The following is a 27,183-nucleotide window of genomic DNA, read 5'->3' as shown; positions in this document are numbered from 1 at the left end:
TTTTTTTTTTTTTTTTTTTTTGAGACGGAGTCTCACTCTGCCGCCCAGGCTGGAGTGCGGTGGCCGGATCTCAGCTCACTGCAAGCTCCGCCTCCCGGATTTACGCCATTCTCCTGCCTCAGCCTCCCGAGTAGCTGGGACTACAGGTGCCCACCACCTCACCCGGCTAGTTTTTTGTATTTTTTTAGTAGAGACGGGGTTTCACCGTGTTAGCCAGGATGGTCTCGATCTCCTGACCTCATAATCCGCCCGCCTCGGCCTCCCAAAGTGCTGGGATTACAGGCTTGAGCCACCGCGCCCGGCCCCTTTCTTTCTTTGTCAGGGTCTTACTCAGTTGCGCAGGCTAGAGGGCAGTGATGTGATCGTAGCTCACTGCAACCTCAAATTCTTGGGCTGGAACAATCCTCTGTCCTCAGCCTCCCAAGTAGCTAGGACTACAGGTGTGTGCCACCACACCTGGCTTTTTAAAAAAATTTTTTTTGTAGAATACTTACAAATGTAAGTATTGTAGCGATTACAAATGTAATGTAGCGAAAAATTTTTTTCGCTCTGCTGCCCAGACTGGTCTTGAGCTCCTGGCTTCAAGCAGTCCTTCTGCCTTGGCCTCCCAAAGTGTTGAGATTACAGGTGTGAACCACTACACCTGGCCCCAACTACCTTTGTTAGGTAAGAAGAGTGGGTAGTGTTATTTCTATGTAACAGACTAGTAAACTGAAGCCCACAGAGGTGACTTGTCCAGAGTCCCTCAGCAGGTTTTCAACAGAATGAAAAAACATGACCAAAGTCTCCTGTCCCCTCACTTGTGCCTATTGGTCAGCCTGGAGGAGAGGAAGCTGAGGCCCTTTGCTGTTCACAGATGCTGAAAATTGAGTGTTTCCTTCTCTTTCGCCTTCATTCAGATGTTACATCCTGTCCACTGCAGACAGCATATTGACTTTGTCACTGCGATCATCCAGGTGGGTTTCTGTGTTGTTGGAACAAGAAGGGAGGAAGACCCACTCAGGATCGAGGGGAGGCTACATATATCTGACATGGAATTTTGCGCTTCCCACCTTCTCTGTTCATCACTTTTTATCCTGAACCTCTTTTACCCAGAAAAGCTGCGGCTGTTCAGATTGCCGTAAGAATCCTGTCTGCTCAGGCTCTTGTTTCCCAGGGAAAGGGTCAGATACCCAGATGTGGGTATCCAAGGTTGCAGATGGTTGTCCTGGTGAGGGGGGATGCTTTAGCCTCCAGGGTTCCATTGTAGGGGTGAGTGTGCCATGTATGGAGTTGGCTTGAGGTCAGCTTGCTCTGTGGTTAGACATCGATGTTAATGAGGCCAAGGCTTTAGGTTTGACCTCTCTGGCTTGGTCTGCCTCTCCCCATTTCTACATAGCTGGCTCTCAGGCACCTGCCTCTGGCCTGGCAAGATGTTAGGAGAGAGTAGAGTGGGGCTGTAAAGGTTATATCCTACTGACAGGTCCAGAGTCATATTCTTATTTGCTAAGTATGATGGTTGCAGGTGTATTGGGGGTGGCATGGGACAGTGGGGGTTAAAGATGTGCATGTAAACCTTTTATTCCTTTAGGACAAACCCGGAGACGAAAAGCAAAGTAGAAGATCCAGAGATTAACTCCATCCAGGATATTAAGGAAGGGCAGCTTCTGAGGGGCTACGTGGGGTCCATCCAGCGGCATGGTGTGTTCTTTCGGTGAGTGTGGGGGGGTCTACACCCGGACCCAAGTGCCTTCCCTGAGCCTGTCTTGCTCTGGGGTCCATGTGTTCCTCAGTCAACTTCTTTGATGGGAATATGAAGGGAGGAGAGTTTATGAGTCCCCCCTAGTTTTTAAAATTCCAAGTTTTCTAATACTTTTAAAACAAGCGTTGAGTTATTAGTTATTTGGTGTTTTGGACAAAGAATATGGCATTTCTAATTTCTGTTCTAAATAAATCTGGGGCCGGGCACGGTGGCTCATGCCTGTAATCCTAGCGCTTTGAGAAGCCAAGATGAGAGAATTGCTTTGAAGGCCAGGAGTTCAAGACCAGCCTGGGCAACAAAGCAAGACCCCCATGTCTCACAAAAAAATTGAAAAATTAACCAGGTGTGGTAGCATGAGCCTGTAGTCCCAGCTCCTTGGAAGGCTGAGGCAGGAGGATTGCTGGAGCCCAGAAGTTCGAGGTTACAGTAAGCTATGATTGTGCCACTGCACTTCAGCCTGGAGGCAGTGATACCCTGTGTCTAAAAAAATTAAATTTAAATTTAAGAATAAATACATAAATGTGGACGTTCTGTTGTACTGTTTGATCATGATTTGTAAGTATTCATCCTGTGAAATCACCTCATGTTTACAAGCACCGGATACTGCAGCCTTCCCTGCCGTACCGTTTCTGCACTTTCTCCTCCTAGCAGTTTGTGATTTATATATTGTGATGCCATGATGTGGGGTAAAAAAATGCCCTCAATCATATCTTCATTATGCTTGATGATTTTTTTCTAGTTTACAAAGCCCACTTCATCCTGCTGAATGCCAGCAACTTATGTCTGTCACAAATCCTTGTCACAACTTGAGTCCCTGTGAGAGTGAAGTCCCGAGGCCTGGTTGGAATTCCGTTGTTGCATTTATGACCACAGGACTCTTGCCTCTTGCCTTTCAGCCTTGGCCCCTCCGTTGTGGGTTTGGCTCGGTACTCACATGTCTCCCAGCACAGCCCGTCCAAGAAAGCGCTTTATAACAAACACCTCCCCGAAGGGAAGCTGCTCACAGCCAGGGTCTTACGGTAGGTGCCTTCCCGTTCTCTCTCTCTCTGTAATGGGAATCAGACCCCTTTCTCCAGGAGCCCTGGGAGGAGATTTCAGGGTGAACTGTAAACACAATGGCTTGTGTAGTGGTGTTCAGATGAATAAAAGGCCTTTGTTTGGGGCCTTCTCCCCCAGTGCCTGTGAAAACAGGTGGTAACTCATCTCTGCATAGCCCCTGTTGTTGGGGATGTAGGAGGGGGCATCATATCTACCCCCTGTATTTTTCTACTAAGCATGAAAAATTGTGCAAATCATTCTTGAGAATATTGAATGGACTCCCAAGGCAGATGGGGCAGGGCCCAGAATCGTGGGCTGATCAGGAGGAAGAAGGCCTGAGGCCGCCTGCGGTGCCCTCTGCTTTTTATGATGTCTTCACCTCCCCCTGTCTCGCTCTGTCATAGCCTCAACCACCAGAAGAACCAGGTAGAGCTGTCTTTCCTCCCGGGAGACACTGGGAAGCCAGACTTGCTTTCTGCTTCCCTGGAAGGGCCACTTCCAAAGCAAGAGGAGAGGAAAACAGAGGCTGAGGAGAGAGACCAGAAAGGGGAAAAGAAAAATCAGAAAAAGAACGAGAAGAAGAACCAGAAGGGGCAGGAGAAGGTGGAGCTGCCCAGCAAGGAGAAGCAACAACCCCAGAAGCCACAGGCGCAGAAGCGGGGTGGGCGGGAGCGCCGGGAGTCTGGGAGTGAGCAGGTGAGGTCCTGCGGAGGGCTGTGGCTGCCTGTCCTCCTCCTGGAGGGATGGCCGCGAGGGCATGGGGACGGGGCTCCCGCTGGGGCCGAGGGAGGGTGTCGCCTAGGGCTGCAGGAGGATGCTCCCAGGCATTCTTCTACCTGGCCTCTCAGGAAAGAGTGAGCAAGAAGCCAAAGAAAGCCAGCCCGTCAGCGGAGGACGACAGCCTTATGGACGTGTACTATCGGGAGGGAAAAGAGGAGGCAGAAGAGACGAATGTCCTGCCCAAGGTGAGGGCGATGTCACTGGGAGGGGAAAGGCTGTTCCAGGCGAGGGAAGAGCTGGGCTGTCCTCCGCATCATCCTGTTTTACTTCACTTCCTATAAAATATGAAAGTGGGGACTGTCAGTTGCTTCCGTTGACCATCAGCTCCTTGAGGACAAGGGACGCTTTTTACCCAGAGCAGGTTGCATAAAATAAATTCTAAGGAATGTTTATTGGGTGGAACTGAATTAAATTAGGAGACTGGGCAGATAAAGAGGAGGCTGAGCCGTTCTGAGCCTGCATCCTCCAAAAGATGAGAATAGTAATATCTGGGCTGAGAGGACTGGTATGGGACGGCGTATACCTGTTTGGGCAGGGCCTCCCTGCCACCCTCAGAATTCTTGTCATATGTCTGTCCCAGCTCCACTGTTATTTTTGTTTTTATTATTTTGAGACAGAGTCTCGCTCTGTCACCCAGGCTGGAGTGCTGTGGTATGCACTCGGCTCACTGCAGCCTCTGCCTCCTGGGTTCAAGTAATTCTCATGCCTCAGCCTCCCGAGTAGCTGAGACTGCAGGTATGCTCCACCATGCCTGGCTAATTTTTGTATTTTTAGTAGAGAGGGGGTTTCGCCATGTTGGCCAGGCTGGTCTTGAACTCCTGACTTCAAATGATCAGCCGCCTCAGCTCCTTAAAAGTGCTAGGGTTACAGGCGTGAGCCACCATGCCTGGCTTCTATTGTTATTTTATATACGAGTATGCATATGCATGTGTGTGTGAAAATTTTGTTACCTAAACAAATGTATTTACTTTAAACTTTTATGTCACTGCTGTAACGTTGCCCCAGTGGGCCGGGGCCTGGCATGGCCTGGGAGGAGAGGAGAGGAAGGGCGTCTGGGCTTGGTGAGGAGTCTGTGCTCCTCCAGGTGGGCTGGGGTGGAGAAACAGGGAGCAGCCTAAGCCAGGTGCTTTCCTCAGCACCTCTGCGTTCCTCTAGGAGAAGCAAACCAAGCCAGCAGAAGTGCCCCGGCTGCAGCTGTCCTCAGGCTTCGCTTGGAATGTGGGACTAGACTCTCTGACCCCGGCCTTGCCACCTCTAGCAGAGAGCTCAGACAGCGAGGAGGATGAGAAGCCACACCAAGCCACGGTGCTGTATTTTGCAGGGCATGTCCTTTTTGCAGGGACCCCTTGGTGTCAGTCTCGTGCTCTGTTCCTAGGCTGAGTGTCTTCCTGGGTGGGTGGGGGAGGGGGCAGCGGCCATTCCCAGGCCAGGGGGAGAATATAGAGCCCTGGGCTGCCCGGCCAGCTCGTGGCTTCCACCACAGCCCTCCCCTAGGCCTTGAGGAGCAGATGATTGACTGTGTTTCTGCCTTCCATAGCAGAAAAAGAAAAGCAAGAAAGAAAGGGAGTTGGAGAAGCAGAAGGCAGAGAAGGAGCTGTCCCGCATTGAGGAGGCGCTGATGGATCCTGGGCGGCAGCCAGAGTCTGCGGATGATTTTGACCGACTAGTGCTCAGCTCCCCCAACAGCTCCATTCTGTGGCTGCAGTACATGGCTTTCCACCTGCAGGCCACGGAGATCGAGAAGGCCCGTGCCGTGGCTGAGAGGGCCCTTAAGACCATCTCCTTCAGGTCTCAGCTTTGCCCCAGGGAGCACTGTGTCTCCGCACGTTCTGGGCTGGGAGGTGTCTCAGCCTGTGGGGTAGTTCCTCCTAGGCAGTCCAGCAGCGTTTTGGGTGGCTGCCACCAGGGGCCCATGGGTCCCCAGGCTTTCTGCCATAGGTGTGGCCATCTGTGAAACAGATCCACTCATTTATATTTTATAGTCCTCTTCTCTGAAACTGCTAAGGTTAACCTTCACAAGAGTCTGTACACTTACATGAGGGAACCAGTTTGAGCAGAAGCACAGTAAGAAAAGAGCTCACTACATACCTGGGGGAGATCCCCAGGTGGTTTTCCAAACAGAGAGGGAGTTTTTGAGGTCTAATGAAGAGGGAAGGCAGTCCTTTGCTTCATCCTCTTAGTTTGAAGAGAGAATCAGACCCAGGACACTGCGTCCGGCCCAAACCTCAGGCCCGTTTGGGATCTGGTGGGCATCCTTTCCAGGAATGGAGGCAGAATCCAGGAGAGCCTCAGACCCAGCCATTGGAGTGGGAGCAGGGGTTCCTAATACTGTGGGAGCTGTGGTGGGGACACAGCCTCTTAGAGTCTGCATTTGGGGTGGGATCTGAGGACACAGAGCCTAGGAGGGGGAGATGGTTCCTGGGTCTCCCTGGATGGGGCAGGAGGCTCACCGGTCTCATGTGGAGCTCATGTGCTGACTGCTTGCCCTCCAGAGAGGAGCAGGAGAAGCTGAATGTGTGGGTGGCTCTGCTGAACCTGGAGAACATGTACGGCTCTCAGGAGTCCCTGACCAAGGTCTTTGAGCGAGCTGTGCAGTACAATGAACCTCTCAAAGTCTTTCTCCACCTGGCTGACATCTACGCCAAGTCAGAGAAATTCCAGGTAGGAGGCTGGGCCACAGACGAACTCCTGGGAGTCCCAGGGGCCACAATCTCTGGGAAGAGCCTCTGGGGTTCTCGGTCCAGTCCTGCTTTGGGCTTGCCACCGAACATCAGGGCCCCAACTTCCCCATCTTCCAAGTAAGAGAAGTCATTTCCCTCACTTCTTCAGGCCTGCGGGGTCAAGGTGAGGGAGAGTGGCTTTGGAAGTGAAGGGGAAGTGGACCCCTGGTGTGTCTGCCTTGGGCTGCTGGCAGGGCATCACAGACAGAAGGGGACGTCCCAGCCCAGCATCCGCTCTGGCATCTCTCCCTCCCGCTTGTCATTCTCATGTTCTCCTAGGCTAGGACCGCCCTCCTGTGGGTGCAGATCAGCAGGGACTCCCCTGTTCACTGTGCCCTTCTCCGCGCCTCCCTCCCGCTCCTCTCAGGTCTGTGGCATTAGGCCTTGAGAGTGTGTCTGGGAGCCCCAAGTCTAGCTTCTTGTGAGTGTTGCTGCTTGTCTGTCTTGTGCCCTCTGTAGTATCACACTCTCCTTAGCATGCCTTGTCTTTTCCCACAGGAAGCTGGTGAACTCTACAACCGGATGCTGAAGCGTTTCCGGCAGGAGAAAGCTGTGTGGATCAAATACGGTGCCTTCCTTCTGCGGAGGAGCCAGGCTGGGGCCAGTCGCCGTGTGCTGCAGCGAGCCCTGGAGTGCCTGCCTAGCAAGGAGCGTGAGTACTCATTCCCAGCTCCTAAGCCCAGGAGCACTCCACAATCGGGGAGTAGGGATTGGCCCTGGCATTGCTTATTCTAAGTCAGGAGAGCCTTATGAGGGCTTTCTTCTTGCCTGTCGATTCTGTGCCCCTGAGCATAACAGTGCATGTTACATTTCAAATGCCAGGCTCCAAAAGATGGAGGAACAAAATGCAGTTAGCACTAGTTCTGTTGCCCTTGGGATCCCCCACCTCTTCTGTGCCCAGAGAGTGGTGTGTCTGCAGTGCCCGTCTGTGTATTTGGCCCCAAACCCACCCCACCTTCCTTTTGGGGCTTTGTCCCTCTTGTCACAGCCTGGGTCTTGGGACCCAACAGCAGGGAGGCAGGCTCATGCTGACCCTGCGGGACACTGTGTTGTGGTGAGGGGGGCTGTCTGCTTGTTGGGTCTCTGAGCTGTCGTCCTCTCCCTGCAGATGTGGATGTCATTGCCAAGTTTGCCCAGCTTGAGTTTCAGCTGGGGGATGCAGAGCGAGCCAAAGCCATTTTTGAGAACACGCTGAGCACCTACCCAAAGCGCACAGATGTCTGGTCAGTCTACATTGACATGACCATCAAGCACGGCAGCCAGAAGGCCGTCCGGTGAGTGGGGCGGCCGGCCAAGGCCGAGTTCCTCAGGGGAGGGCGTGGTAGGCACTGGTCCCACAGCAGCTCTCAGCATCCCAGTCCTCTTACTTGATCTAGAAAACCAGCTTGACGTGATGCCCCAGGCCCAGTGACATTCACTTCTTCAACTTTTCTTTCTGCCTCATAGGCCGGCATTGGTAGGAGGTAGCCTGGTCAAGAGACTCGAGTTTCTCTCATAATTAACTGTTCCTGGCTCTCATTGTAGACCAGTTTCACAGGCATTCTCTTGCTTTTGACCCCAGCATCTCCACAAGACAGGGAGGGTTTAGAGATGAGTAGACTGAGGTCCAAAAAACAGGTGCCTCCCCCAAGCCCTTCGTTGAGCTGAGCTTTTCTCCTAGAAAAGCTCACTATGTATGTGTCTCACTGTTGTGTCACCCATCCCAGTAGCTTTGTCCTGATCACTGTGTGGCTTTAGGCAGGGGAGTCCCTTACCATCTCTGGGTGTCCGTCTGCTCATCTGGAAGATGAGGGTGGTAGTGCCTATCCCTAGGGCATCATGGGAATTCATCATGGATTAATAAGGATAATGGTAGAAGTGGGAGTCCTGGATGGGAGAGGGTCCTGGTTCCAGGGCTGAGAGCAAGTGGGTGAGTGCTCGCCAGGAAGCATGTGGCCTGGTACTGAGAGGCAAATGCCACTCTGCTTTTCCTCAACAGGGACATCTTTGAGCGGGTCATTCATCTGAGCTTGGCTCCCAAGAGAATGAAGTTCTTCTTCAAGCGCTACCTGGACTACGAGAAGCAGCATGGCACAGAGAAGGATGTGCAGGCAGTCAAGGCCAAGGCTCTGGAGTATGTGGAGGCCAAGAGCTCAGTGCTGGAGGACTAGTGGCAGGCCGGCTCCACCGGACACTGTCAGCAGTGGGCCAGCCCGGCTCCATCTCGAGTGCCTGGGCACTTGGAAGACTGTTGCTTCAGGACTCCATTTAAATGCTGCTTTTTCTGCAGCACCCTTGGGGGAATCCTGTCAGGATGAAAAGGAATTTGAGATTGTTTTCAATTCCTCTTTGCTTGCTTTATTTTCAGTACCAACTTGTTATCTTTTTCCTTATCTGAGGCTGCTTGGGGATTGCGGGCAGCAGGCCCCTGGATTCCCAGAAAAGCTGAGGGTCCCTCTTCCAGGGGAGTCCTCTGGGGAGCAAGAGTGGAGGGGCTACTCCCGAGGGTCTTGTGGTCAGGATCCTGCTGTGTCCCTGGCAGGCTGTCAGTCCAGCCAGAGGGAGTCAGTAGACTCCAGGGAGTGGCCCTCCCCTCCTATCTTGGAGTCTCTGGGTGTTCCTTCGGCCTCAGCCCCACTGGCACCTTCTGCCTTTTAGTGGAGGCTGTGAGTCTGGGACAGGAGGACAAATTCAGAGCCCAGAGGGGAAAATGGAGAAACCTGGGCTGCTGAGGAAAGCCACGGGTGTTGGCGTGAACTGATGATGTCTCATGCCATGCCCACCATGGCCACATTACCTAACCTCTCCATGTCTGGGCTATTCAAGGTCTTGGAGGCCAGCACAGACCCAGCTAGTTGTTGAAGCCAGTTCTTTTTTGGCTTGGTCCTGAGGGAATTAAAAGTTTTCTCTGGCAGAGCTTTAAGTGTCTTGAGAGCTTTTCTGTGGGAAATGACTGAGTCATATGCCAGGAAGCCGGACAGGGCCAAGGGAGAGCATCCAAAGGTTCTAGAGGTGGTGGGGGTGGCGGGCAGGGAGGGGAGGAAGGAGAAGCTGGGGCTGGCCTGCTTCTTGGGCATGAGCACTAGGTTATAAGAGCTAGTTCTGGGCCTGCCCGCTGAGCACAGAATCTTCTGACTCTTGAAATTTCAGAGTATGTTTCCTTCTGAGATAGGCCAGGCTTCATTGGTTCCCCACACCAAATCAGATAATGGAACCCGACCGCAAAGAGATCATCAGCCCCAGGGCCTTCCCCTGTGTTGAACCCCTGGCACTCCCTGCACCACTGCCACCCTATGGGCCATTTTAGTCCTGTCCCCTTCCCTAACACGGCATAGGATTTGGGCCTGGCCCCATGACCACCAGCCTGCTGTGGCATGCCCATTCAATCACGCAGACACCAGACTACTTTTAGTAAGAAAAGCTTTATCAAAAATTTAAATATATAAAATAAGGCCAGAGGCTGCACTGGAGGCCGCTTCCCAGGGGTGCACTGCTGCGTTAGGCACATCTTTGCAGCTAGACATGTTAACTGCACAAAGTACCATCAAGGAGCCCACTGGTGAGCTTCACTGTCACCTGGCCCTGCTGGCTGGGGCTTCCATTGTCTACTGGGTCTCTCCACACCACAGATTGCCTTGTGGTCCTTTCCCCTGGCCAAAACGGTTTTTAAAAAATCCTCTTCTGATAACGGATGTGAGCAAGCAGTGGGGTTCAGTTTGGGACCAAGTAGTGCCATTTACAAAGGGCATGAGAAGCAGCTCCTTAGGAGGCGAGCAGGGCCATCTCCACGTTGTCAGGGGCCGCGCCGTTGCCTGCCAGACCCTGGGCCCACTTGTGCAGGCGGCTGTAGAGTGGGAGGCCCTGGTTCTCACGGTACAAGTAGACACCGGTGATGGCATTCCACTGTGGCCGCGGCTGCGTGCCTTCCACTGGGAAGTTGGCAACCAACTCCTCATCATCCTTGTTGAGCGCCACGAAGCCAAAGAAGCGGCGCACATTGTTGGCAGCGAGCACCCGAGAGTGCACCTCGGCTGTGCGCTGGAACAGCTGGTCCTCATTGGCGCGGTACTGCGCCCAGTAGGCCTCCTGGCGGTAGCTGAGTGGTGAGCAGTAATGCTTGAGGCACTTGGTCAGGAACACCAGGATGGCCACCACGCCAATGAGCAGCCACCCAAAGAGCTGGCCAGAGAATGGGCACAGTTCAGGAGGGGCAAGGAACTGCCTAAGCCCTACCCCCCAGAGCAAATGGGCCCTACCTCCCAGAGCAAATGGAGAAGGAGCAAGTTCCGCTTGTATAAGGGAAGCAGGTCCTTGTGGCTGTGATTCCATCACTTGCTTACCCCCTTTAACTCACGCTCCAGTTGCTCTTAGACTTAGCCTGTTTTCTGCTGCCACCCCTGCTACCTTAAGAGCACCTCCTTCCCCTGCCATCATCTCATGCCATCAAAACCCAGCTCAACCTGCCAGGCTCAGCTCAGATGTCTCCTCTGGGAAGCCTTCAAAGGCCCCTCTGGGAGCACATGTGCCTTCCCTGAATCCCCCGTGGCCTGGTTCCTCTCATCACCATCTGCCTTGTTTGGAGGTCACCCATGTGCTTGTCTGAAACACTTGGAGGGCAAGGACAGGCAAGGTCATCCTTATTTCACCATTTGCTCCTGTACAGAGACCTGGGGGCATTTGATCAGCATCAAATAAGTATCATTTCTTTGTCTACCATCTTCCAACTCTGGTGCTGTCTCCAACCTTCTCTCTATGTTTCTTTTTCTTTTTCTTTCTTTCTTTCTTTTTTTGAGATAGAGTCTTGCTTTGTTGCCCAGGCTGCAATACAGTGGTGTGATCTCGGCTCGCTGCAGCTGCCACCTCCCGGGTTTGAGCAATTCTCCTGCCTCAGCCTCCCAAGTAGCTGAGATTACAGGTGCCTGCCACCACGCCTGGCTAATTTTTCCATTTTTAGTAGAGACAGAGTTTCACCATATTGGCCAGGCTGGTCTCGAACTCCTGACCTCCAGTGATTCACTCGCCTTGGCCTCCCCAAGTTCTGGGATTACAGGTGTGAGCCACTGCGCCTGGCCTCTTTTTACATCTTATTTACCGAGAGACGAAACCTTTTAGAAAACCTGTGCTCACTTGAGGTCAGGAGTTTGAGACCAGCCTAGCCAACATGGCAAAGCCCCGTCTCTACTAAAAATACAAAAATTAGCTGGGCATGGTGGCTGCGTGCCTGTAATCCCAGCTACTTGGGAGGCTGAGGCAGAATTGCTTGAACCCGGAAGATGGAGGTTGCGGTGAGCTGAGATCGCGCCACTGCTCTCTAGCCTGGCGACAACAGTGAGACTCCGTCTCAAAAAAAAAAAAAAGAAAACCTATTCTCCTTCCTATCTCTCCCTCACCCCCTGCTTCTCTAAGTTCACACTTGCAGCTGAGATTTTCTGCTACTCCCCAGTTCTCTTCCCTTGCCTTCTGTCCCTTGACCAACCTCCTCTCCTGCAGAGCCCAGCTAAGGCTCAGGACAGCAACTGCATCTCCTGACTCAACACTCCATCCTGACCCAAGGGACTCCCCTTAAGTCAGCAACACTTGAGGCTGACTCACTGCTTGGACTGGGCCCTTCCTGGGATAGGAATGTGTTCATCTCCAGAGCCAGCCCCACTCCACTGTCAAGGGCCCATCACAGATGTTTCTGGGGTGGCTTGCGGGCGTCCACGCTCAATCTGGCTGGGGTAAGGGACTTATCTGTGATTGGAATTAAGGCCCAGACCAAGCCAGAAGAATGTTCCTTCAATGTTTAAAACTCATTTGGTCATATACAAGTGAGATTTACAGTAAAAAAAAAAAAAATTGATTAAACTCTTATTTGTGTCTGAAAATGGCCCCTGCCCCACCATGCACCTGTTAACCAGCCCTGATACCTAACGCTAGTGCTTTCCCACAGACCTCAGCCCGTGAGGACCAACTCCAGTTTCAGCACTAGGCCATCCCCGGACCTCCTACCAGCCACCACTAGGAAAGAGGAGCTTCCCTTTGCACAGCTCCTTACCTGGGACTCATACCTGAGCCTGCGGCTGACCTCCTCCCGGAAGTCTGACAGGTTGTCAGGGTTCTCCTTGCAGGGGAACCTGGCCAGGATTTCGGTGGCGTGGGCTGATGGGAAGTGCTCTTCCCTGGCCGTGAGTGAGGAAGGGTCCACGAACTCGCTGAGAGCACAGACATAAGCCTCACCACGCAGCAGGGAGATTACAGACCAGGTGACAGGGGCCACAGCCGCACGGCCCAGGATGGAGCTTAGGAGGAGGAAGGTGGGGGCGGCGGAGCAGTTCTTGGTCCTCCGGTGCTGGCACTCAGCCACGAGGTTCCAGGTGTGGTTGTTGAGGATGATGCCAATGATAAAGAGCACCAGGGCGGGCACGCCGATGGCCGCCAGCCCGTACAGGTAGTTCCGGGCCGGCGAGCAAGGGCAGTGGAAGGCCACCACAGAAAACAGCTCCTGGCTGCCCACCGTGCCCAGTGCCACCAGCCCATTAAAAATCATCACATCCTTGCTCTTGAAGAAGAGTGACAGGAAGCGGAAGTTCTCTGCGATCAGGGCTGCCATGGTGACGGTCGTGGTGGGGTGGATTGCAGGAGAGGAGGCAGGAGGAGACGGGATTGACAGTTGCTGGTGGTACTAGGAAGGGGCGCAGGCTGGGAGACGCCGGACGGCAGGGTGTGGTTGTGCTATTTTATCCCCAACTGTGGTTGACCTGATGTTTCCTGTGGAGCAGACGACTGATAAGCGTTTCCCTCTGAAAACCGGGAGTTGAAGAAGACGCTAGTGTGGCCAGGCTGGGGAGAAAGGAAGGAGTACAGGGCCCTGGGAAGTGACAGTTGCCACTGTCCATTGAGTTCCTCCAGGGCACTTGGCACCCCTCATTTCCCATCCTCACAGTCCCACGTCGAGCTGTGTGCCCTCCATGCACTAAGGAAGCTGAAGGCTTCCTGAGGACGAGTGACTCGCCAGGGTCACAGATGAGAGGCAGACTGAGATTCAAGCTTGGCTGACCTGCCTCAAATGCTTAGGTTCTTTTTGCCACCATGAGCTTCTCTTGGGGTAGGGCTTGGGGGTGGCCCATGGTGCTAGTGCATGTGGGGCGCTGACCAGCTTTCCCTCTGGGAATCCAGGTGGCACACATTAGCGGAGGGGCCACGGACTCCTTGGATCCACGGCGTGTCCTCAGGGCCTCAGCCTTGAGGGTGTAAAAGCTAGAGTGAGTGTCGTGAGTGTCCGGGTGGATAAGGGACTTGGACAGGATCCTGCCCTGTGGGCTGGGGTGGGGGAGGGGGGGCATGGCAAGACACCAGAATCCCTGGAGTTCGCAAGGACTTTATCTTTTTGGAGACCTCAGGGTCTGATCACGCTTCATGACTTTTCTCTGGGCCTCAGTTTCCTCATCAGTGAAAAGAGAATAAATCATCCTGACCCTTGCTCTTTCCTAGGGATGTTGGAGGGAAAGGAAAGAATAAAAGGTGCCTGATTGTGCTCTGTATGAAACTCTCCATCTCTCCCACCCTATCCTGTCTTTGGGGTGGGGACGATTCTCCTGCCCGCAAAGAGCAGGGAACTGAGACCTGAAGAGGATAAAGTGCCTTGCTGAGGCCAAACAAATACAGAGGTTCCCCAGCAGGACCTCTAACCACAACCTAAGGAGACTTGGGAAGTGGACAAGGGTGATTCTGTGCTAAGTGAACCCTCTTTTTTTCTGTCTCCTACTGACCTTGCTGTGTCCATCCGCAAGTGTCCCGAAGAACCTCCTCTTCTGCAGCCGTGACCCCCTCTCCTATCCAGCAGCCTCCCAGCAGCCCCGCTCCACCCTGCCTGCCAGCAACAGGAAGCCCTGGTAAGAGCAAAGGCTCAGCGGTGCCACCAGCTCATCCGGAGATTATTCTGCCTTGGTCTGGGCTGCAGCGACGCTGGCAACCTGCCGGGAAGTGGCCATGGCCTCCGACAACAGCGAAGTGTAGCCCAGCTCCCTTCCTAGCCTCCACCCACACAAGCCTGAGAGACAGGCCAGGGTGTGGCCCCATATCCTCCCCATCTGGAGAGCGAAAAACAAAACTCCCCAGGTCAGAGGAAGCCAGGGAGTAGAGGGATGGGGTGAGTGGCAGACAGGGAGGGACCTGGCCCTGTTCCCTTCCATGCTTCAGGGAGGGATCACCCCTTCTAGATCACCCCTTCCGTCCCTGCCTAGGAAGGCTGCCAGATGGGATCAGGCAGAGCCATGTGGCCATGTGGGCTCCAAGAAAAGGAGAAGCTGGAGGAGGAGGACCAGGAGCAACAACAGGAGGAAGAGGAGGAGGAGGAAGGAGTCTGATTCTTCCCCCACTTCACAGCCTAGAGCTTCCAGTCTAACTTCCTGGGAAAGGCAGTTTGCATCACTGCTGGGGATGAATGGGTTAAAGTCAGTCCCCTCTGCCCCATCCTTTTCCCTTCTTGGCTTCTAGGCTTCTAATTAGCTCCCTGTGGAGGCTCTGGGTTCATAAACTGGCTCAAAGTGGGGTACAAGATACCTGCACAGGGTGGGTGGTGAGCAGAGGATGGGTCAGGTCAACCTGTGAGACCACTGCCCCCAGACCAAGGATGGGTCACATCCAGACCCCCAGTGGGACCTCCTCCAACATCAGTGACGACAGGAGACTGGCGGCTCGGGGAGGGGCAGGACTGCTCCCTGTTCAACTGGGTGGAGGGAACCTCAGCTGGGGACCTCTCTCCCTCTGGGCAGCGTGGGACCGGCTCCACCATGCTCCCCTGACACTGGCAAACCCCAGGGAGGGCCCCTTCCTTACCTGGGGCCAGCTGTGCGCACTTGTGGCCATGGCCTCTGCGGGGCTGGACTCTCCAAGTGGCCTCCGGGAGGGCGGCGCAGGGCAGCGGCAGCCTCCGCCACTCCCTCCTGCTTTTCTTCTGCACGGGGGCCTGGGGCTGGTGGCGGCTTCAGACTAATCTAACTCCAGAAAAGAGGGAAGAAAACAGTGGGATGGAGTCTGCGCGCCAGTGAGTGGAAAAACAGCCTGCCGGCGCCACCAGGCAGAGGAGGGCGGGCCCCGAGGGCGGCGCGAGAGGAGAGGAGCGCAGAGGAAGTTGAGGTGCCTGTTCTGCAGCTGCAGCGCGTCCCACCGACCCGCTGCTCGCGCTCCCTGGGCGGTGCTGTTCCTCCGCCCTCGGCCCAGACCCGGACCCGGCCGTGCTCCACACCAGTGGGACCAGTCGGGAGGGCCACGTGGGGGTGTGGAGGCACTGGGGAGATCTGACCTAGACCTCCCCCCATGACAGTTTCAAGAGCACCGCACGGGCCGGGCGCGGTGGCTCAAGCCTGTAATCCCAGCACTTTGGGAGGCCGAGACGGGCGGATCACGAGGTCAGGAGATCGAGACCATCCTGGCTAACACGGTGAAACCCCGTCTCTACTAAAATAATACAAAAAATTAGCCGGGCGAGGTGGCGGTCGCCTGTAGTCCCAGCTACTCGGGAGGCTGAGGCAGGAGAATGGCGTGAACCCAGGAGGCGGAGCTTGCAGTGAGCTGAGATCCGGCCACAGCACTCCAGCCTGGGCAGCAGAGTGAGACTCCGTCTCAAAGAAAAAAAAAAAAAAAAAGAGCACCGCACGTGCTTGACCCCCGCGGGGCAGAAGCTACTGAAGGAGAGCCCGCGAGGGTCAGGGGAGGGTGCCCTCAGACCCGCGCTGAGCCCTGCAGGATGCTCAGGGCCAGGGCCCCACCCTCTTCTGGCCCTTCTGCCTCAGAGCGGTCGGGTCATTGACTGGACAAGCCATCCCCAGTGCTGGCTCTTTGACCCATAGTCAGCTAACTCCCCGGGACCTGCTTCGGATCCCTGGAGGGCTGAGGGTTGAATTCAGGAACCTAGGGATTCTCCAGGGCCTGCAGGCAGAGCTTCAACTGGTGGGTGGAAGTTACAAGGAGGCAGGTTTCTGAAGGAAGCGCTTTGTACTAATCAGAGCTGCCCAGCCTGTATCTAAAAGTGGTCAAGATGCGGGCTGAAGCGTCACGGGTCAGGAATGCTGCAGAGGAGAGTCTGTGGACAAGCTAGATGACCCTTAGCATGGAGGGAGAGGACACCCGACACCTGTCAGCTGTGCAGTGCACGTGGTTCCATCATGGTGGAGCTGCTGAGTGACCTGCTGGCCTCCCTAAGCTGGGCTTGACCATAGGTAGGAAGGAAAGAAAAGGTACCGGCGTTTGCTTGCTTGTTTATTTGCTTGTTTCAGATCCCAGCATATGCTAAACACGGTCCCAGATCCTTCCCTAAAAGTTATCTTCCTTCATCCTCACCACAATCCTGAAAAGCAGGTCTTTTTAAAAAAATTTTTTTTTATTTTAAAAACGTTATAAATCTGACCTAGACCTCCCCCCATGACACTTTCAAGAGCACCCCGCATACTTGACCCCCGCGGGGCAGAAGCTACCAAAGGAGACCCCGCAAGGGTCAGGGGAGGGTGCCGTCAGGCCCGCGCTGAGCCCGGGTCCGAAAAAGAAGACTTTTTCTTCTTCTTCTTCCTTTTCTTCTCCTTCTCCTTCTCCTTCTCCTTCTCCTTCTCCTTCTTCTTCTTTATTATTATTATTATTATTATTATTATATTATTATTATTATATAGAGACAACTTGCTATGTTGCCCAGGCTGGTCTCCAACTCCCAGTCTCAAGTGATCCTCCCTTCTTGGCCTCCCAAGTGCTGGGATTACAGACATGAGCCACCACGCCCGGCCAAGCAGGTCTTCTAATATCCATTTTATAGACAGACACACTGAGGCTTAGAGTGGCTGGGTGACTTGCCACAAGTCCTGCAGTGCTGGTATTTGAACCCAGGTGTGCCTGACCCAAAGCTTTGCTGTCCTTCACATTCGTACCTCCTGATACCTCTGGGCCTTCTCTTCACACTGGAAGCGCCCTCATCCACCAAGATACACCTTGTTTTTGCTTATCCTAATCCTCCCTGACTTCAGGGCCCAGACCAACTCCTACCTCCTGGAAGGGCCCTCCCAGCCCACCTTGGCCCACGAAGATCTGAGCAGCTCCTCCCAAAGAATTAAGAGGAGGGAAACTGGACCCCAGAAGTGGGAATAGAGGGAAGGATGGATAAAAAAGGATGGAATCATGCCAAGATCAAAATCAATTCTTAGATGCTTGGGACTTTTGTCTCAGAGCTGAGGGCGGTGCTGAGAAACCTATCTGTACCTCTGTTTCTTCCTCCTCAACAAGATGGAAGCTTGAGTGTTTGTGTTACTGTCTCTCATCCCTGCCCAGGGGAGGAGGACGGAAGTCCTTGGGTTCAGAAATCAACAAATACATTAGCCACACTATGCTGGCTGCCTACCATGTGCCATGTGCTTTTACACATAGCAACCCCACGATGGGGAGGGGGTGGGGCTCATCCTCATTGTATAGATGAAGAAACTAAGGCACAGGCAGTGATGCAGCTGGCCCAGGGACAGTGTTTGTGAGTGGTAGAGACAGCATTTGACCCAATTCTGTCTCACTCTGGAATCTGAGCTGCTTTCCGTTTATGCTGCTGTCCTCCCTGCTCATCCCACCTGGGCTACAGCCTTGGAACTCCTCTTAGCCTCTTAGAACTTCATCCCCAAGAGGTGGGTCTTTAAGAAAAATGGAGAGACTTCAGTTTCTTTGTCTAACTTCTCAAGCCTTGGGGATGGTCTGATTTCCCCCTGAGACCTGGATGTGAGGGGGGTATTAGGGTGGTTTTCAAAGACCCCTCTACAGGAGGACTTTTGTGCTTGGTGCTAAATAAACACTCAGTCCATCTGGACAATTGTCACGTGACCCCCATGGTGACCACACACTCTGGCCTCTTCCATGTGAACCTAGCTTCTGACATCTTGTCTCATCGCCTGTCACCCCAGGTGTATCACCCCAGTGGGCTGTGTGTCATGTCCTTAAGGACGCGGCCCGGCCCACACAGTCTCACCTAGGACATACTTGCCCAAATCAGAGGGCTCCCACTTCATGAGACGCTGGGGTGATTCCCACTCCCCGAGCCCTGAGCGTAAAGGAAGAGAGGCCCCGAAAAGCCACAGAAGAGAGTGAACCCAGGGGCGAGGACGTCTGTCAAACCTGGGAGGAGACGGTGAACATCAGCCTGGGAAGGGCTGGGCAGAGGGGAGCCTGTACCTGCCATGACAGTTCCGATCCCTTTAGACTAATACTGCTCATGGGCCCACTGCCCTAGGGCCATCCAGGGCAGTGTCACAGCTGAAAGTGTCAAATCCTCTTGCAGCTCCAAATGTCCTGCCTCCGATGGGCAGGCGAGTGCTAGGGACTGTGGATCTGCCTAGGGGACTACTGCCCAGTACTGAAACCCTTCATTTTTCCACCTGGTTTGGGGGTCGGAGGGGCTGTAGGCTCAGATGCCCATTCCTGCCTCTTCAGCTGGCCACGCCTCATACTTTGCTAAAGTAGGTGGCCACCTCCTTGCGCGGAGGCCGGGGCCCGCCCCCAGCCCAGCCATTGCCCATCAGCGGTGGCTCCCCCCTGCCCAGCTGCAGAGGTGGTTTGCATTTGTGCCAGCTTGTGAGTAGCCTGTTCATGGTGCCTTGATCCGTGATGCCACGCAGCTTCTCCCTTTCCTCCTCCGCACCATCGGGGGGTGTGGGGGCAGCTGCGGAAGCAGGGGCCGTGGCCAGTGTCCCATGGGTGTGACCCAGCTCCAGGTCATGGTTCATGGCCTCGAAGAACTGCTGGATGCAGACCTTGGCGAAGGCCTTGGCGTGCTCCGTGCATGTCTCGTCGAAGAGCTTGCGCTCGATGTCGATATAGTGGGACCAGTACTTGCTCTTGAGGAAGGCGGCCTGCGTGAAGCAGGGCCGCACAGAGCGCACCACGAATGCCAGCAGTGTGGTCAGCAGCACGAAGGACCAGCCTAGCGCCTGTGGGGAGACGAGAGAGAGTCACGGGGCACTGTCCTTGGGCCTCCGAGCCTGTTCAGACTCCCAAAGCACTCTCTATGCCAGCACTTCTAGCTCCAAGAGCACAAATTGGGCAAGTGAGCTTCCCTCTTGGCCTTCATTTCCTCATCTGTAAAATGGGCATAGAAATTGGAATAATGGACTGGGCGCGGTGGCTCAAGCCTGTAATCCCAGCACTTTGGGAGGCCGAGACGGGCGGATCACGAGGTCAGGAGATCGAGACCATCCTGGCTACCACGGTGAAACCCTGTCTCTACTAAAAAATACCAAAAAAAAAAACCAAACTAGCCGGGCATGGTGGCAGGCGCCTGTAGTCCCAGCTACTTGGGAGGCTGAGGCAGGAGAATGGTGTGAACCCGGGAGGCAGAGCTTGCAGTGAGCTGAGATCCGACTACTGCACTCCAGCCTGGGCAACAGAGCAAGACTCCATCTCAAAAAAAAAAGAAAAAAAGAAAGAAAGAAATTGGAATAATGGAGATAGGTGCACCTCATGGAAAGAAGATCACGTGGGTAAATCACCTGCCATGCTGGCGGGGCACCCACAGGGCCCAGGAGTTAAGTGGGCAGACCCTGGAGTTAGGCTGCGTGGTTTGAATGCTGTCTCCACTACTTACTAGTTGACCAGGAGCAAAGCACTCAACTTCTCCGTGCCTCAGTTTCCACACCTATAACATGCAGCTGGTGGTAGCACCTATCTCAGAGTGCTGTGAGGACTGAATGTGATAAGCTTAGTGCAGTGCCTGGTACCCAGTGCTCAGTGACTATTAACCATTACTGTTGTGCCAATAGGCCCTCACTTACTGTGCCTCTTCTTTCAGGAAGCCTTCCTTGATCTCCCCAGGCCATAGTGGCCCATTTTCCTCTGAGTCCTGAACCTCTCCTTTGGCTCCTGTTATTGTCACCAGTGACAAGTGAGCACCTCCTCTGTGTCAGTTCCGAGCTGGGCCTTCAGGGGTCATGGAGGCGAATCAGGCAAGAACTCAAACTCTGCGCTGAAGAGCACCCTGCGCTTGGTTCCACTCTGCTCTATCAGCTCACTGCAGGGCACGGGGCAGCATGCTCCCCGACCCACGCTTCAGGGTCAGGCCCCAGCCGCACAGAGAAGCATTTGGGCAGATCAGGACTGGGGCTGAGGGCAAGCCCAGATGCCTATCATGGGGCTGGGCAGGTCATGACAGAGCAGACAGGTTGGGGAGCCACTGAGCGTGTGTACAGGCTGGGGGCACCCCAGGCTGTTCCAGGAGTACATGCGGGCCCGGTGGGGCTGGATCTTCTGGATTTCCAACTTGAAAATCTGATTTTTATGTGAAAAATTCTGATTTTTATTTTAATTTTATATACTTTTTTACTTTTTTTTTTTTTTTTTGAGACAGGTCTTGCTCTGTTACCCAGGCAAGAGTGCAGTGGCACAATTACAGTTCACTGCAGCCTTGACCTCCCAGGCTCAAGCAATCCTCCCACTTCAGCTTCCTGAGTAGCTGGGACTACAGGCATGTGCCACCAAGCCTGGCTAATGTTTTTCTTTTCTTTCTTTCTTTTTTTTTTTTTTTTTGGAGACAGGATCTCACTATATTCCCCAGGCTGGTCTTGAACTCCTGGGCTCTAGCGATCTTCTTGCCTTGGCCTCCCAAAGTGCTGGGATTACAGACATGAGCCACGTCGTACCTGGCCCATTTTGGTTTTTAGAACATGCCAACAAATTCTAAAGTTGGATCTAGAATTCAGTCTCTGAAGGCCAAATGAAACGTGTATAGGCCAGGCAGTCTGCACCCTCTGGGGCCCACTCAGCTTGTGATGTGGTGGCTTAAAGGTCAAGTGGAGAGACAGCTGCCCAGGCCCTGAGGCTGGGGACGATGGGATGAGTGCCCACAGGAGAGGAGGCACAGGTTTGAGAGGAGAGGGAAGTAGAGTTCAGTCTGGATGCTCAGAGCGTGACATTCACCAGGGCCATCTGGGTGGTGATGGAGGTCTCCTAGGAGAGAGGCCCCTGCTACAGCGAGAAGCCAGGAGTGTCTGGACTTGCCAGGGTAGAGCGTGCACGTTTCTCCAGCCCTTGCAGGGCAGGCTGGTCCCAGCCCCTCGCCCTGACAGCGCCTGGTCTGCCAGCTGTGAGGCTGGGCTGCCTGGGTGGTCCTCCCCACACAGCACTGACTGGGTTGGAGGAGGCCATAGAGACTTGGATGGGTGAGCGTGGAGGGGCAGAGGATGTGGGAGCAGGGCTGGGGAGGACCCTTGCTCTGGTTGACCCGTCAATGGGCTCTCCAACCTGTCTTTCCATCACATCCCAACAGGGCCTCTCTCTCATCCACACGCTCCCTTCCAGGACACCCTGGTCCTCAGCTCCCACTCCCCAGCAGGGATGCACCAGATGGGGGCATTTGCCAGGGAAATGTACCCAAATGGCTTAGCCACCCACTGGCCTCACCACTGCCGAGGCCCGGAAGAGGGAAAAGATGCAAATTCCTCCAGCTTCCAAGCTCAGAGATCAGGATGGGGATGCAGGTCCACTCTGGGGACCTCAGGACAGGGGTCAGGCCCACTCACCAGAAGCCTCTGGACAGAGGGAGCCAAAGCACGTTCTCCGGATGGCCCTGGGCTGAGGGCACACGCATGGCTGTGCCTTCAGCCTCAGTTGGGAAGATGCCCCCCACACCTCGGAGCGCCACCTGAGCAGAGGCCCCATTTTGAGAGGTAGGGGATAGGGCCCTCCCAGAGGGACCTTGATCTGCCAGTGAGACCCAGCCTGAGGCCACGCGGCCCCCTCACCTGGGAGATGCAGCGGAGGTAGCGCACGGCCACCTCTCGGGCCAGCAGCCAGTCGCCATCGTAGATCTCAGGGCAGGGCACCCGGGCCAGCAGGCGGGCGAGCTCAGGGGCAGGTAGACCGGGTGCCAGGCTGCCGTTGCCCAGTGCGGTCACGGGCACGGCAGTGCAGAAGGCACAGAGGAAGCATTTGCCGTCGAGCAGTGTGACGGCCACCCAGACAACAGGCGCGATGAGGGCGCGCTGGGCCATGGAGCAGAACATGTAGCGCAACACAGCGGGGTCCTTGGCCCGGCGGCCCGGCGGCCGCTTCCACTCTTCGGCCAGCATGGACACGTTGTTGTTCATGACCAGGCCAAGAAGGAAGAGCACCAGGGGTGGCGCCAGCAGGATGCCTGCGCTGTAGGCCGCATTGTAGCCCGGCAGGCAGGGGCAGTTAAAGTCAAAGGCCGAGTACATCTGGGCACTGGCCAGGGCCATGATGCCGCAGATGCCGTTCATGAAGGACTCCTGGTTGGACTGCAGGAACTGGAAGATCATCCGGAACTTGTCCATCGTGCCCCCTGCGGGGCCTGGCCTCCTCTTCCCAACTCACTGCTGCCTCCAAGAGGGCCCCTGCCGCCCACCCTGCCCACTGGGTGCCCACCTCATGACTCGGGCTCTCCTGGCTAGGACCAGCAGAGCTCAGAGCAGAGGCTGAGGTCACTGTCGCTTTGGGGAATCTTTAGTCAGGTGCTGGCCGGGAGGGTGCAGATCGACCAATCCTGTGGGTTCAGCCAGGCTTGTGCCCCTCCCTCCTGGGCTTCTCTCTCTCTGCAGCCGCCTCCATCTCCAGCACTAGCACCTGCGAGGGACCAGCTTTCTGTGGGTGTGGCAGGGAGGGAGGGAGGGAGGGAGAGGTGGGAGAGGGCAGGCTCAGACACAGGCTGGGAAGACACTGTCTCCAGCAGAGCTGCAGTTTGGAGAGTCCAGGGCCGCTGCAGGGGCCAGAGTTCCCAGACCTTGTCTTCTGAGCTCCTAGGAAGCTCATTGCCCTCCTTCTGTCCTTCCCACTGGGGGTCTCCTCCATGCTGTATCAGAATCCCAGAGGGCTCCTCGTCGGTTCCCCGATGACAGTGTGGTGCTGCGGTGGCGGTGGCTGCAGTGAGGGTGCTGCTGGTGGCCAATGGGGATACTGGTCACAGAGGGGATGGCAGTGGTGGTTGGGGGGATGGTGCTAATGTGGACATGGCGTAGAATGAAACGTCCTGGATTTGCTGGCAGAAGACTTGGATTTGACAGGTTGCCTGGGCAGGGGCTGTGGCCTGTGAATGTGTTGCAGGGGTCCTTATGTTGGCCTGCCTGTGTCTCTGTGGGTGTGCCTGTGTGTTTGTGGCCTGTGGATGGCAAACCCTTTCCTGGCTCCACCTCTGACCTCTACTTCCCCAATCAAAAAATAAAGGGGTCTGCATGCTGACAGCAAGGGGGTGAAAAAATTAAATGGGTGGGGTGATGGGGTTTCATGCCCGGAGTTTGGGCCTCAAGAGTGCCTGCAGAAACCTGGCCAGCCCTCCCCCACAGACGCATCAAAGAGGAGGAGCTGAGTGTGCTCACTCTGATGCCCAGGGCTCTCCCTGACCTCCCAAGGGCAGGTCAGATCCAGCTCCAGCGGGATGGCTCCTGTCTGGGAAAAGGAGTGGGGTCTGGGGCTGAGACAGAGCCTGGCCAGGACAGCTCCAAGGGGCCCACAGATCTGTGCCTCCCCATGTGTATGCCAACACGTGAGCTCACTGTGCCTTTGGGCCTCTGCATCTGTGTATCAGTGTGTGTGTGTGTGACCACGTTAGTGGTCTTTGTGTCTGAGGGTCTCTGTATCACTGACCAGAACCAGCAGTGACCCAGGCTTGCCCTGGGTGGAGCCCTATGCCAGGCACTTACAAGCATTGCCTGTGTAACCTTCGTACAATCCCATGGGACAGGTACTACCATCCTCATTTTACAGAGGTGGGGACTGAGGCTTGGAGAGGTTAAGTTATCAGCTGAGAGTTACCCAACTGGTAGGTGGAGGAGTGGGATTGGAACCCAGGCTAGCCCTCTTGTGGGAGTGGGAGTGGGGGTTGGAGGAGGGGTCAGGAAATGTTTTTTGGCCTTTCTCTTCTGGGCGAATCAGGTTCCTGTTCTGCTGGTCTGGGTGGAGATGCTGGATTGTCACCAATAGGACACAGCAGGGAAGGATGTTGCTCCCCTTGCTGTCAGGCTGGGCTTGGGGCAGTTGGAGCCCCCAGGCTGGGAGCTTCTGGAAGACCCTTGCAGAGGCTCCCCATGGAACACCATAGGTGGATGGCAGGATGAGGGAGGTCCAGTGATGGAGGTGACCTACCCTGCACATCTCCTGCAGTGTTCGTGTGCGTGGCCAACAGCAGGTGTGAGCTGATGCCAGAGGTGGGGTGGGCTTGGGGTGGTCCAGGAAACCAGGAGGGGTGGTTGCAGGGGGCCACCTGGAATTCTGTCTTGTATATTGATTGCACATAGCTCCCTGCTTGTAGATAACGTGCCTGTCTAGTAGCGCCCACACTGCCTGCTCTAACCACATATATACATTCTGCAAATTCTAAGTGCAGTGTTATTTTAAAGTACTTGAGGCTGGGCACAGTGGCTCACACCTGTAATCCCATCACTTTTGGGAGGCCAAGGTGGGAGGATCACTTGAACCCAGGAGTTTGAGGCTGCAGTGAGCCATGATCACAACACTGCATTCCAGTCTGGATGACAGAGCAAGACCCATCTCTAAATAATAATAACAATAATAAATACTCAATATAAGACAGTTTGATTAGATTATCAATCAATTATTCTCATTATCATAAGAATTTTGGTTGCAGGGTGGGCACTGTGGCTCATGGCTGTAATCCCAACACTTTGGGAGGCCAACGAGGGAGGATTGCTTGAGCCCAGGAGTTTAAGACCAGCCTGGGCAACATAGAGAGACCCAGTCTCTATGCCCGAAAAAAAAAAAAAGTTACAGTTGTCATTGAGAGTAGAGTGAGGGTTAATTTTTTTTGAGACAGGGTCTCTGTCTCCCAGCCTGCTGTGCAGTGGCATGATCTCAGATCACTGCAACTTCTACCTCCCAGACTCGAGCCATCCTCCCACTTCAGGCTCCCGAGCAGCTGGGACTATAGGTGTGCATCACCATGCCCGGCTGATTTTTGTATTTTTTCCTTATCTCAAAAAAAAAAAAAAAAAAAAAAATTATCACCTACTTGGGCTAAGTTTTTTTGTGGGTGGTGTTTATCCAACATTTGAAGAAATCATCATTAAAGAGCCTTCATGAGGCAGGGCACAGTGGCTCATACCCGTAATCCCAGCACTTTGGAAGGCCGAGGTGGGTAAAGCACAAGGTCAGGAGATTGAGACCACCCTGGCTAACATGGTGAAACTCCATCTCTACTAAAAATACAAAAACTTAGCCGGGCGTGATGGCGGGTGCCTGTAGTCCCAGCTACTCAGGAGTCTGAGGCAGGAGAATCACTTGAACCCAGGAGGCAGAGGTTGCAGTGAGCCGACATTGTGCCATTGCACTCCAGCCTGGGTGAAAGAGCGAGACTCCATCTTAAAAAAAAAAAAAAAAAAGAAAGAGACTTCATGAGCCGGGCATGGTGGCTTACGCCTAAAATCCTAGCACTTTGGGACACCGAGATGGGCGGATCACTTGAGATCAGGAGTTCCAGACCAGCCTGGCCAACATGGTGAAACCCTGCCTCTACTAAAAATACAAAAATTAGCTGGGTGTGGTGGCGGGCACCTGTAATCCCAGCTACTCGGGAGACGGAGGCAGTAGAATCACTTGAACCTAGGAGACAGAGGTTGCAGTGAGCTGAGATCATGCCACTGCACTCCAGCCTGAGTGACAGCGCAAGACTCTGTCTCAAAAATATAAACAAATAAATAAAATAAAGAGTCTTGAATAGGAATTGCCTGTGGCATTTCATGCAAAAAAACCCCTGATATTAAAAAGTGCTCACCAAAGCAAGCTCATTTCTCATTTTGAGAAGTTTAGGAGGTTTCATTTGGGTGTTTTACATAAATATTTTCTAATACTTTATATTTCATTTTTTTTATCATAATTATATAAGATAAAGAAATAATAATCTTTTTTCTTTTCACCAGGCATCCTACGGACGTCTCCCAGTTCCCTCCCTGTGGCCCAGTGTTGTATATCAATGCCATCATGGATACACCTCCTTTGGGAGGTGATTAGACCATGAGGGTGGAGCCCTGGTGAATGGGATTGGCGCCCTTATAGAAGGGACCCTGGACCCTGGACCTCCACCCTGCAAGGATACAGTGAGAAGGCAGAACCCAGCCTCCAGTACCCTCGTCTGACTTCCAGCCTCCCGAACCGTGAGAAATAAATGTTTTTTGTCTGTGGTGTGTTTTGTTACTGTGGCCAAAGCTGTTGGACACAGGGACACCCCTGGGCTCCCGGGTACCACCCTTCCCTCACGCTGCTGCTCTCCTCACTGCCCATCCAAAGCCACATCCAGGCCCCACCCACTCGCTCCTTGTTTCTTCCACTCAATGGTCAAGTTTTTCTCTTACCAAGAAGCCAGCCGGATGTGGTGGCTCACTCCTGCAATCCCAGCACTTTGGGAGATTGAAACGGGTGGATCATTTGAGGTCAGGAGCTCGAGACAAGCCTGGCCAACACAGTGAAACTTCGTCCCTACTAAAAATACAAAAGAAAGAAATAATTAGCAGAGTGTGGTGGTGTTCACCTGTAATCCCAGCTACTCAGGAGGCTGAGGAGGAGAATCGCTTCAACCCAGGAGGCGGAGGTTGCAGTGAGCCGAGATCATACCACTGCACTCCAGCCTGGGTGACAGAATGAGACTCCATCTCAAAAAACAACAAACAAACAAAAGAAGCCGTGTCACAGAGCTAAGAGCAACCCAACCAGTGACCTGGGTTCAAGTCTCAGCCCGGCCACACACTAGCCAGGGACCTTGGGCAAGTCATCTAACCTCTGGGCACCGCAGCGTTCTCATAAGTGAAATGTGGAGAATGATAGCGCCTGCCTCCCGGGTGGTTGTGAGGATTCAATCAGCTGTGCAGGTCAAGAGTTTCTCAGTGCGCCAGGCACACAAGGAGTGGTCATGAACCATCCTTACAACACTGTAATAATAATAGTGATCATCTCCACACCTGAGCT

The 27,183-nt window shown here is 54.2% G+C and overlaps 3 protein-coding genes across 14 annotated transcripts in view; 1 reads left to right on the top strand and 2 right to left on the bottom strand.

The window, feature by feature from the left end:
• PDCD11 (programmed cell death 11) overlaps positions 1-9,176 on the top strand; it is a 51,504-nt gene extending 42,328 nt beyond the window's left edge. For 2 of the 3 annotated variants that reach the window (XM_031936171.1, XM_031936169.1), the window contains 11 exons: positions 900-956; positions 1,571-1,693; positions 2,638-2,760; positions 3,184-3,475; positions 3,628-3,744; positions 4,715-4,864; positions 5,097-5,347; positions 6,052-6,220; positions 6,778-6,931; positions 7,388-7,553; positions 8,258-9,176. In XM_031936171.1, the coding sequence (XP_031792031.1) occupies positions 900-956; positions 1,571-1,693; positions 2,638-2,760; positions 3,184-3,475; positions 3,628-3,744; positions 4,715-4,864; positions 5,097-5,347; positions 6,052-6,220; positions 6,778-6,931; positions 7,388-7,553; positions 8,258-8,429 (1,774 nt within the window). In that variant the 3' untranslated portion in view covers positions 8,430-9,176. The remainder of the gene's footprint in view (positions 1-899; positions 957-1,570; positions 1,694-2,637; positions 2,761-3,183; positions 3,476-3,627; positions 3,745-4,714; positions 4,865-5,096; positions 5,348-6,051; positions 6,221-6,777; positions 6,932-7,387; positions 7,554-8,257) is intronic. The other variant, XM_031936170.1, reaches the window with a different exon arrangement.
• Positions 9,177-9,663: 487 nt separating this feature from the next.
• CALHM2 (calcium homeostasis modulator family member 2) lies at positions 9,664-15,661 on the bottom strand. 10 transcript variants are annotated; one of them, XM_023206552.3, is made up of 4 exons: positions 15,079-15,661; positions 14,010-14,129; positions 12,296-13,727; positions 9,664-10,437 (listed from the first exon to the last, which is right to left on the bottom strand). In XM_023206552.3, the coding sequence occupies exons 3-4, from the start codon at positions 12,848-12,850 to the stop codon at positions 10,021-10,023; spliced, it is 972 nt and encodes a 323-aa protein (XP_023062320.1). In that variant the 5' UTR covers positions 12,851-13,727; positions 14,010-14,129; positions 15,079-15,661; the 3' UTR covers positions 9,664-10,020. The 10 variants fall into 10 exon arrangements, with proteins under 10 accessions (XP_023062320.1, XP_023062319.1, XP_023062327.1 ...); XM_023206551.3 differs by having other exon boundaries at positions 12,296-13,481; XM_023206559.3 differs by having other exon boundaries at positions 12,296-13,008.
• A 3,043-nt stretch (positions 15,662-18,704) lies between these two features.
• CALHM1 (calcium homeostasis modulator 1) lies at positions 18,705-22,547 on the bottom strand. The gene is made up of 2 exons (XM_023206205.2): positions 21,996-22,547; positions 18,705-19,190 (listed from the first exon to the last, which is right to left on the bottom strand). The coding sequence occupies exons 1-2, from the start codon at positions 22,545-22,547 to the stop codon at positions 18,705-18,707; spliced, it is 1,038 nt and encodes a 345-aa protein (XP_023061973.2).
• Positions 22,548-27,183: the final 4,636 nt, after the last annotated feature.

The sequence above is a fragment of the Piliocolobus tephrosceles genome, chromosome 9, assembly GCF_002776525.5.
Source record: "Piliocolobus tephrosceles isolate RC106 chromosome 9, ASM277652v3, whole genome shotgun sequence".
Taxonomy (NCBI): Eukaryota; Metazoa; Chordata; class Mammalia; order Primates; family Cercopithecidae; genus Piliocolobus; species Piliocolobus tephrosceles.
The sequence above is the reverse complement of the archived record's forward strand: the minus strand, read 5'-3'. Positions and strand labels throughout refer to the sequence as shown.